This window comes from Pipra filicauda, unplaced genomic scaffold (assembly GCF_003945595.2).
Source record: "Pipra filicauda isolate LSUMZ 115617 unplaced genomic scaffold, ASM394559v2 scaffold336_size1087642_pilon, whole genome shotgun sequence".
NCBI classification, from domain to species: domain Eukaryota; kingdom Metazoa; phylum Chordata; class Aves; order Passeriformes; family Pipridae; genus Pipra; species Pipra filicauda.
This window is the reverse complement of record NW_024104461.1, coordinates 162,601-172,662: the sequence shown is the minus strand read 5'-3', so window position 1 is coordinate 172,662 and position 10,062 is coordinate 162,601. Positions and strand designations below refer to the sequence as shown.

The 10,062-nt window shown below is 55.9% G+C and overlaps 1 protein-coding gene across 2 annotated transcripts; it reads left to right on the top strand.

Moving 5' to 3' along the window:
* Positions 1-1,079: 1,079 nt before the first annotated feature.
* On the top strand, positions 1,080-8,979 carry LOC113994709 (leucine-rich repeat-containing protein 37A3-like). 2 transcript variants are annotated; one of them, XM_039384051.1, is made up of 13 exons: positions 1,080-1,636; positions 1,887-1,958; positions 2,360-2,431; positions 2,606-2,677; positions 2,868-2,948; positions 3,216-3,287; positions 3,906-3,980; positions 4,398-4,519; positions 5,646-6,728; positions 6,849-7,135; positions 7,241-7,333; positions 7,797-7,861; positions 8,634-8,979. In XM_039384051.1, exons 1-13 carry the CDS (start codon positions 1,443-1,445, stop codon positions 8,848-8,850), a joined length of 2,505 nt encoding a protein of 834 aa, XP_039239985.1. In that variant the 5' UTR covers positions 1,080-1,442; the 3' UTR covers positions 8,851-8,979. The 2 variants fall into 2 exon arrangements, with proteins under 2 accessions (XP_039239985.1, XP_039239984.1); XM_039384050.1 differs by having other exon boundaries at positions 5,646-7,135.
* Positions 8,980-10,062: the final 1,083 nt, after the last annotated feature.

The following is a 10,062-nucleotide window of genomic DNA, read 5'->3' as shown; positions in this document are numbered from 1 at the left end:
TGCGGCTCCCTCAGCCTCTCCTGGCGGGAATGTCGAGCTTTCCCCGGTTTTCCAAAGCTCCCCTCGGTCTCCCAGAGCACTCGTGTGGTGGGTTAACCCCGGCTCGATGGCGGGTGCCCTCCAAAGCCCCTCTGTCACCACCCTGCGCAACTGGACAGGGCAGAGAAAATACAGGGAAAGAAAGGTTCCCGAGTTGAGATAAGGACAGGGAGAGATCACTCAGCGATTGCCGTCATGGGCAAAACAGGCTCAGCTGGGGGATAGTAATTCCATTTATTGCCAACAGAATCAGAGGGGCATAATGAGGACGAAAATAAATCTTAAAAACACCTTCCCCCACCCCTCCCTCCCTCCCGGGCTCTGCCTCCTCCACGCCAGCGGCGCAGAGAGACGGGAATGGGGGACACGGTCAGTTCATCCCACCTTGTTCGGCCACTGCTCAGGGACAGGAGCCAGAGTCCTTTCCCTGCTCCAGCACAGGCTTCCCACAGTTCACAGCCTCCTTCAGGCATCCACCTGCTGCAGCGTGGGCTCCTCCACAGGCTGCAGGTGGATCTCTGCACCCCCATGGTCCTCCCTGGGCTGCAGGGGCACAGCTGCCTCAGCAGGGTCTTCACTATGGGCTGCAGGGGAATCTCAGCTCCAGAGCCCGGAGCACCTCCTGCCCCTGCTTCTCCTCTGACCTTGGGGTCTGCAGAGCTGTTCCCCTCACAGATTCTCACTTGACTCTGGCTGCAATTACATCTGTGCAATAACTTTTTTTCCTTCTTAAGGATGTTATCCCAGAGGCATTACCTCCATTTCAGATTGGACTCAGCCTTGGACAGAGGCGTGTCCGCCCTGGAGCTGGCTGGCATTGGATCAGTTGGACATGGGGGAAGCTTCCTGCAGCTTCTCACAGAAGCCACCCCTGTAGCCTCTCCTCCGCTACCAAAACCTGCCCACGCAAACCCAATCCAAATGAGAATGGCTTCACACTGACTGAGAACAGGGTTAGATCGTGTATTGGGGGAGAATTCTTCCCTGTGAGAGTGCTGAGGCACCAGCACAGATTGCCCAGAGAAGCTGTGGCTCCCCCATCCTGTCCCTGAAGTGTTCAAGGCCAGACTGGACAGGACTTGGAGCAAAGTGCTCTAGTGAAAAGTGCCTCTACCCATGGAAGGGGCAGGGGAAGCTGGATGAGCCTTAAGGCCCCTTCCAAGCCAGTCCATTCAAGGATTCCATGGTTTTATGGCTCTGTGTCAGAGTCATTTGGTGACAGAGTCACCTGAACTCCAGTCCAGCTGTGAGCTCTGATGCAGCACCACCACTGTGACAAGAGCATCCCCACTGTGACAAGAGCATCCCCACTGTGACATCAGCATCCCCACTGTGACACGAACACCACCAAGGCAAGCCCTTCTTTCTGCATCCCAGCCGACTCCAGCCAGTCGTGGTTCGCCATGGACTTGCTGACACGTGTCGTGCGTGCTCTGTTCCTGCTGGCCCTGCTGCTGGCAGTGACTCCCTGCCCAGGAGAGTCCAAGGAGCTGTGCCCGCACCCCTGCCGCTGCCAGAGGCGTGGACTGCTGGACTGCCGCCACGCCGGCCTGGCCACCGTGCCCCCGGCCACCCGCCGACGGGCCCTCACCGTCCTGTGAGTCCTGCCTGCCCCACACCCCCCCTCCAGCTTCCCCTGCTCGCCTTCTTAGTGCTGGAAAGCCCAGCCGGGACAGCCGGCAGAGTCACTGCCAGGAGACACGGTGCCTTTGGGGGGTTGTGCTGCACTGGGAGGGTGAAGCCAGGCTGGCCAAGCCGTGCCTTCTCCAGGGAAATCCCACTTCCAGCTCAGCAGCCAAATGGGCAGGGGAAGGGCTTTTCCTCAGGGGTCTGTTGTTCCTTTGCAGAGATTTCACTGGCAACTCGATTGCTACTTTGGATGAACAAACATGGAAGGAATACCCCTGGACTGAGACTCTGTAAGTGCCAGGCAGCATTTCAAATGCCCGCAGTTGGGGTGTTTTCCATCCTTTGGTCTGGTTTTGGAGCAGCAGCACCACAGAACTCCTTCCCAAGTGAAGTCAAAGTTGGGCTGCTCCGCACGGAGGGCTGTGACTCCCCAGGCCTTCCCAGGATGCCAAGAAATGCCGTGAGCTGTGTGCCAGGCACGGGACCGTCCCCGTGGCTGTTTGCCCAGGGATCAGGCTCCGCTCAGCTCCAGCCAGCCAGGAGCAAGGGCCTGCTGGCCATGAGTGGGGACCATCCCTGCAGGGACCCCAAGAGTTGCTTCAGGAAAGCTGCCGCAGGGTATTTTCCCAGGAACATGCCATTGCCTGCGGTGGAGCGGCTGCTCTACCATTGTCCGTTTGTGTCATTGCAGAGTCCTCAGGGACAATGAGCTGCAGGCAGTGAAGAGCCATTCCCTGGAGGGGCTGTTCCTGCTGAAGCACCTGTAAGCACTGGCCCCTGCCCACCATGCCGGGCTACTGCCTCCCCCTCCCTTGGGGCCCTGCTGCTCAGCCCAGCCCTGGGCAAGTGGCCTTTGTCCTCCCGGCTTCCAGCCTGCAAATGCAAGTCAAAAGGACAGTGCCCATGGAATGAACATTTTGTCTTCTCATTGCAACAGGGACTTGTCTGCCAATAGGATCCTGCTGATTGAGGAAGGTGCTTTTGAGCCACTGCCTTTCCTGAGGCTTCTGTGAGTCAGGAAGTTTCTTTAGTGAAATCTTTCTGTTTAGAACCCTTTCTGTGTTAGAAAATGCTCCTGTTTTCAGCACAGTCACTACATGTCCCCTGGTAAAAGCACATTTCCTCCAAAGGGATCCTCCTTTGCCCCAGCATCCTGTAGGACAGACCCGACTGATTTCTGTCATCTTCTCTTTCCCCAGAAACCTCAGTGGGAATGGCCTCACACAGATCCACAGCAGCACTTTCCAGGCATGGCACGGGATGCAGTTTCTAGAGGAGCTGTAAGTGGGACAAGGTCCAAAGGCCCATCAGAGCCAGACCCCGCAGGGACACTGGGGCAGAGCTGCTCTGCCCTGTGTAAAGTACTGAATCCCACTGTGGATGTCAGCCAGGGAGCACCAGGAGTCTGCAGCCGGAAAGCCCCTTTCCCTCGACCTGCTTCTCTTCTCCAGGGCTTCCTTGAACCAGCCAGGCCATCCCCACCTGCCCTGACCCACAGAGCTCACGTCCTTCCCATCACCCCTCACAGCTCTCTGCTGCTTTTTCAGGATCCTAAGCCACAACCCCCTGACCGTGATTGCTGACACAGCATTCTTCAAGCTGCCTTCAGTCAACTATCTGTAAGTATTGACTCCTCTGGAGCAGATCAACAGAGATCTTTGTGTCTCTCCAGTGGCCTGTTCTCTGGAAGCAGAGATCCAGGAGCAAACCTCCCTCTTCTCCCAGCCTCTTTGTGCTGGAGGCACAACTGTCCCCGGCACTGGCAGAACAAGTCCAATCAGTTGTGGTGTGTCCCCAGCTGCAAAGCACCCAAGCAGCTGGGACAGAAACTTTCAGAAACGAGAGACCTTCCAGGTCTGGGGCCACAGAGTGGCCAGAGGGCTCTGGGAATACTCCAGTCCTGTCTGAGCACTGGTGGCAGCAGTCCGGGGCTCCTGCCTCCTTCAGGGACTGGAGCTGCCCCCAGGGAAGAGCAGGAGGGTTTGGAGCTGGAGAATCCTTTCTGTTGGCATCTGTCTGCCCCGAGAGCTGCAGGGTCCCCTCCTGATTGCCAGGCCATGGTTTGGAGCAGGGCAAAGCAGAAGGCCGGTCGGGTCTTGAATGGCTTGTCTTTGATTAGGCAGAAGTGGATCCCTCTGCCAGCACCCCCACGCTCCTCGGGGGCCTGGGCTTGCTCTCAGAGCAGAGCTGTGGGAATGTCACCTGAAAATTGAATGTGGTCTTTGAAATGCTCGCAGGGACCTGAGTGCAACTCAAGTGACTCCGCAGACGTTGCTGCTGCTCCTGCAGACAACAGTGCACTTGGAAACCCTGTGAGTAGGTGGGACTGAGGGCCAGCCACCAGCAGAGCCTCAGTGCTGAGACAGGGGGTCTGCCTGGGAAACAAATCCCTCTGCCTCTAAATCACAACAACCCCAGGAAGCTTTAGGGTTCCTGTTGGCTTCCTGGAACCTCCCAACCTCACCAGCTCCAAGGCAGAATTTCAAAGGGGGGTTTAGAGCACGGCGGGTCTGTTTCTCTCTCTCAAATGTTTTTTTGGGACCAGTTCCACTTTCAAAGGAAAAATCACGTTTTTGGTGTTTTGGGATTCACGTGAGGGAAGTTTTCCAGAGCTGTGGCAGACATGGAAGCACATCCCCCAGGCCTTATCTGTGTGTTGCCCCCCATGGCCTCAGAGACATGGATTGGGACGCTGGGTTTTCCTCCAATCAATAACCTCTTGTCTTTAGCAAACTGCCCAAGGATGTGGCCTGCTGCCTCTGCCAGGAGCATGCCAGCACCGAGACCCCGTGCAGGACCATCCAGTTCCTCTGTGAGAACCTGTGCAGCAGCAGCAGTGCCCAGTGTGCTGGTAGGTGTCCTGCTGAGCTTGGGGTAGCCCTCAAATGTGCCCAGTTGCCTCCAGCTTGAGGAGATGCTGCAGCACGGCCCCGTTTTGGGGCAATTCCTGATCTCCCCTTGGAGAAGACTTGGAACAAGCACGGGTTGGAAAGTTCCTGGTCATTCCACATATCTGGTGGGTCAAATACTGTCTGGATAAGAAAGAGCTCTCTGGGCTAAACAAACACAGGAGCTTCCAACCCACCCTGTGCATGTGGCCAAGGAAAGCAGGCCTGCCCCGTGCCCTTCCCAGCCACTGCTTCTAACCCCCAATTTCCCCTGAGAACCTCCTGAGCCTTTCCAGTGCCACCATAGCTTGGCCAGTCACAGCTCAGGGGCCAGAGGGGTCCCAGACCCAGCACACGCGTGGCCAAAGGGTGCAGCAGTGTTTGTGCTGCTCTGGCACGGTGACGTGGGCCCCAACCTGCCTCAAACCCACCCTGGGAAGCCCAAGACCCAGAAGGAGCGTGGATGCCCCTCAACAGGCTCTGCAGGCTCTGTGTCACCTCCCTGCCCATGTGCAGGAGAGAGGGCAGGAGCCCCCATGTGCTTTGCAGGGCATTAGATGAACACCAAACACTGTTAGTGCCTCAGCAGCCTCTGGGCTGATCTTCAGTCTGGGCTCTCTCTCTCTTCACTGGCTCCTGCAGAGTCTCGGGGTGACCAACCACCCCACCCAGCCATTGCCCCAGCCCAGGCACAGCCTGCAGCTCCTGCTCCACGTGAATTCCACAACCCCATGCCAGGCTTGATTCTGCTTGCCAGGCTCACTCGGACTTTCAGAGCTTTCTGGGGAATTTAGAAACCAGCACTGGCTCACATTGAGCTGTGGGAGAGTCTCCGACAGCAAACCCATTTCCCTGGGATGTTTCCCTCCCATCCAAACAGAGCCCTGGGAGACACCAGAAAAGAAACATCTCCTGTTCTGCCCTGAGGGGACAATCAGAGTGATTTAAGGAGTCTTCTCCCCTCCCCAACACATCCACCACTCCCCTCACCCACTCCCTTGTCTCAGAGAGGAGCTCCTGCTGCTCGGGGGAAACCTCTGCCCCTGTGTTTGTGCCGAGTTGCTGATCTGCTGTCTTGGTGTTCTCCAGCTCACACAGGTCCTGTGGCACAGACACAGGGAGAAGTAATGGAAGTGGAGCCCTCCGGAAAAGCAAAGAGCAGCCCAGTATTGAACCTCAGGGCCAAGCAGCCTTCGCTGGGAGACCATGGAACTGTAACTCTTGGGGTTGCCCTGACCCTGAGCAGCACTGAGGGGGATGTCAGCAGCCTCAAGGATTCCAGATCAGATTCATATCCCCCTGAGCACCTCTCCAGGCAGGAAGGCAAAACAGCTGATGATGAGCTGATGCTTGAGGTCAAGAATAATCTGCACAAGGCTAAAAGCATCATGACTGTGAAAAGCATCGTCTCACGCCAGCCCCAGCCTGTCAGGGAGAAGGATGTGGAGGAAAAGTCAATCACAGTCTGGGAACGAAAGCAGAAGGGCTCCCATTTGAACTGGCAGGCATTAAACCCCTGGGATGAAGCTGGTGGGCTAAACCCCTCTGAGGATTATTCTGAACACCACAAAGTATCCACACTGCCTTCAAAACAGTCCCCTTCGCACTCCACAGCAAAGGGACGTCGTTTCTCCAGGTCTGTCAATATTCTGAACTACTACAATGCTGTGGAACAGACTCAGAACACCATTGGGATGGAGGATGTGGAGGATAGAGAAGAGGAGGAGGAAGCCCCATCTTCAAAGCAGAACTATGGTTGGACTCAGAAACAGCACAACAAGAAGGCCAGCCAGCAAAAGCAGCGGGATTCCCATTTGAACTGGCAGGCATTAAACCCTTGGGATGGAGCTGGTGGGTTAAACCCCACTGATGAAGACTCTGTCTCTGGACACCACAAAGATGTGGATGTAGCTCCATCTCCAATAAGGAAATACATTTGGAAAAAGAAAGAGCACAAGAAGACCAACAGCCAGTATTGGGTTGGCCAAAATCCGCTTTTCTACCAGGTGTTGGGCCCTGCCAAAGCCCAGGGAGAGCCCACAGGCAGAGAAAGCAAAGCCCAGCTGGGTCTAAACAGGAACCTGGATTTTCTGTCTGACCCGCTGGTTAACAACGGCCCCGCTGCAATCAGCAGGGTAGAGGACAGGGCTGAAGGAGAGCCTTCCTCTCGAGGTGGGCACTTCCCCCTCCTGCCTGACACCAGGGAGACAGCCTGGAAGCAACAAGTGGAAGAGTTCAGGTCCCTCAACAAGCCAGGTAGCCCTGAGGGCCCAGACGTTTTGCCCGTTCCAGGAGAGGACTTTGAAACCACGGTCGATCGTTCCCTGCGCTTGCTGGTGCCGGACGAAGGCCTGCGGATGTTCCTGGCCCACATGGAGCGAGCCCTGAGGACGGACTGCAGCCTGCCCGGGCTGCAGCTGGCCTGTGCCAAGATGGTCTCCAAGACTGGGCTGCTTCTAAATCTCCTCAGCAAGAGACAAGAGAGCGAGGGAGCCTCTGCTTTCATGAGACAGTGTCTTCTACAAGAGAACATCTCCAGACGCACAGCCCTGGAGGAGGGCAAGGAACACAGAGGGGAGGTAGGAGAGCTGCTGGGCACTGCTGGATGTGTCCTTCAGGGCAATGGGGAATGGAAAGAGCAACCCTCTCTCCCCTGCTGATCTTATCTCCTTTTGTCCCAGCAGAAAGCAATGAAACATTCCCAGGAGAGATTCCAGTTTGCGATATTGGTGTTGATCTTCTACATCACATATTTTATATTGCATTGTCTCATTGAGGTAAGCCAGTAACTCCTTTGACAGACAGCTGTCAGTCAAGCCCTGTAGCTGCAGAGCCCAGTTGAGGAGCCCCGTGCACGTGCCGGGTAGCACAGGAGATGTTTGGCCAACCCTGGAGCTTGTGGCAGCATCCACACCCCCAGCTCAGCAGGGTTCAGCCTGCTTGGGGGAACCTTGTCCTGGCAGCCTTCCTGACTCTCCACAGCTTTGCTTTGCTCTCCTGCCTTCAGCCATGCAGCAATGGGATTAGGAGAGCTCTGGGTGTTCATTCATGTTCCGGAGGCAGGGGGAAGCAGGAAGCTGGGAAGGGCAGACAGGCTTTTCTAAAAATTGTGGCTGCTGGCACAGACTTGAACATGTGTAGAATGGGCTGGGTTGGAGGAAGAACCTTTTGGCCTCCGTTTTTTTGCAGAGCATGACAAGAAAACTCTGGTATTACAAGTCTCTCTTTCTCCATCCCCAGACATGCTCCGAGCCTCATGAAGATGATTTCCAACCCCAATGCCGTAGGAAATCATTGCTGAGAAGGTAATTACTCCCTGCCCATGCCACTGCTGTGCCACCAACAGTCTTTACTCTGAAGAGCAACTCATCCCCAGGCCCCCCAGCCATGCGGGAGCCGCTGCCAAAGACTCCCCTGCCTGTGTTTAAAACACGTTGCTTTTGGGAGAGACCCAGCAAAGGAGCCCAGAGTGGGAGCGATGGGCACACATGTCAGAGCACATCCCAACCAGCCCTTCTCTGCACCGCTGATGGGGTGGGGTCGGGCTCGGGGGGGTCCCCCATTCCTGCCACCACAAGGAAATCCCTCTCTGCTCCAGTTCCCAGCAAGACTCTCCTCTGGGGACGGCTCTGCCCTATTTCTCCCTGCCCTGCTCCCCACAGAGGCTTTTAAAGAACTTGCTCCCATCCTTTCCAGATGCCTTTCCCACCCAGGGCTCATTCCCAGCCACGCCAGCCAGCGCTGTCCCTTCTGGGGCTCCCCAAATTCCTCAGGCTCTGCTGAAACACCTGCCAGAAGCAGGGAGAGGTGCTGGCACTGCTGCTGCCCTCCCTGGCCAAACCTCCCTGTTCATGGACTGGGAGCAGGGAATTCTGTGGAGATCATGCCCAAAAGCCTTTTTTTTCCCCATCTCCCTTGCAAACTCCAATGGTTTGCCTTGCTGGAAATGTCACTTCCTGACTCCTCCAGTGGCTGCTTCCCTGACAGGGCAGGGCACACAGAGCCTTTCTGCCCTCAACCACCATCAACAGCTGCCTTCACTTTTGATCCTTATTTTCCTTTTTTTTTTTTTATCAGGTTCTTTAAAATACCATGCCGGAGAGGGAGGAAAAAAGAGTACAAGGCAAAGTCTTTAGAGCAGGTAAGAGCAGGGAGCACATTCCAGTGCTGTCCTTCTGCCCACACTGCCTGCTCATCCTCACCTCTCCCAATTATTCCCCTCCACGGCGCTTTCCAGCACTTGCCTGTTTCCCATCACTTCAAAGTCAAACCCAGAGTATTCCCAGCAAGTTGAAGTGTGTAGGAAAGTCTCTTCCTCCACACCCCAGTACTCTGCATTGCACAGCTCATCCAGGGATTTGTTTTCCTGGGAATCGAGGGCCTGGCGGGTGTTTTTAAGACAAGCAATACCTGTGCTGCTTCTTCAGGTCTTGTTCTGATGTAGGAACTGTTGAGGTTTCCTTGGATGCTATTCCCTTGGTGGCTATATCCTTGGAACCTAGTTCCCTAACTGTTATTTCCTTGTCATTTTCTTAGTCTTATTTCCTTGGATCCTATTTCCTTGGAGTCTGTTTCCTTGGCTGTTTCCTTACTGATGTTTCCTTGACGCTTTCCTTGAATGTTATTTCCTTCACTGTTACTTCCTTGGATATGATTTCCTTGCTGTTATTCCAGGTGGATGAAACTTGAGGAACTGCCTTTGCCCAGACCCAAGATGCTCCTGCCCGGACGCTGCCCTGCCTCCAGCACCCCAAAATCTGGGCCGCTGACTCCGTGAGCCCTCTCTGCAGAGAGGATGCTGCAGGCGGCTGCCGTGCTCAGGACACCCTGAGGAGCCTCCCTGGGCACCTGGGAACAGGGTGGGATGCCCTGGGCCCTCCAAAGCTCCTCCTTAGGGAACAGGAAGGGGTGATCCAGGCAGCCCCAGGTGTCCTGAGCAGCCGCTGCCGCTGCGCAGGCTCCGGAGCGCGCAGCCTTGCCAGGGCTGCAATGTCCAGGGGGTCAGCTCGTGTGGCAGGGTCCCCTCCCCACAGCACCTTTTGTTCATCTGTTTTGTCTTTCCCGGTTGGGAATGCTTTCCCAATAAATCCTGTTTTCTGCAGCCAGAGTGTCCTGTGAGCAGGGAGGAAGGGGGGAAGTGTCTGTGTGTGTGTGGCTGTTTCCGTGTGTGTGTGTACAGACTGGGGAATGAGAGGCTGGAGAGCAGCTGCAGGAAAGGGCCCTGGGGGTCCTGGTGGGTGGCCAGCTGGCCATGACTCAGCAGTGCCCTGGCAGCCAGGAGGGCCAACCCTGTCCCGGGGGGCATCGGGCCCAGAGGGAAGGGACTGTCCCGCTCTGCTCTGACCTCGGGTGGCCTCACCTGCAATATTGGGGCAGTCTGGGGGCACACAATATAAAAGAAGACACTGAATATTAGCATTCAAAGGAGGCCATGAGGATGATGAAAGGCCTTGAGAGGAAGCCGTATGAGGAGGCTGAGGTCACTTGGTTTGTTCAGCAGGAGAAG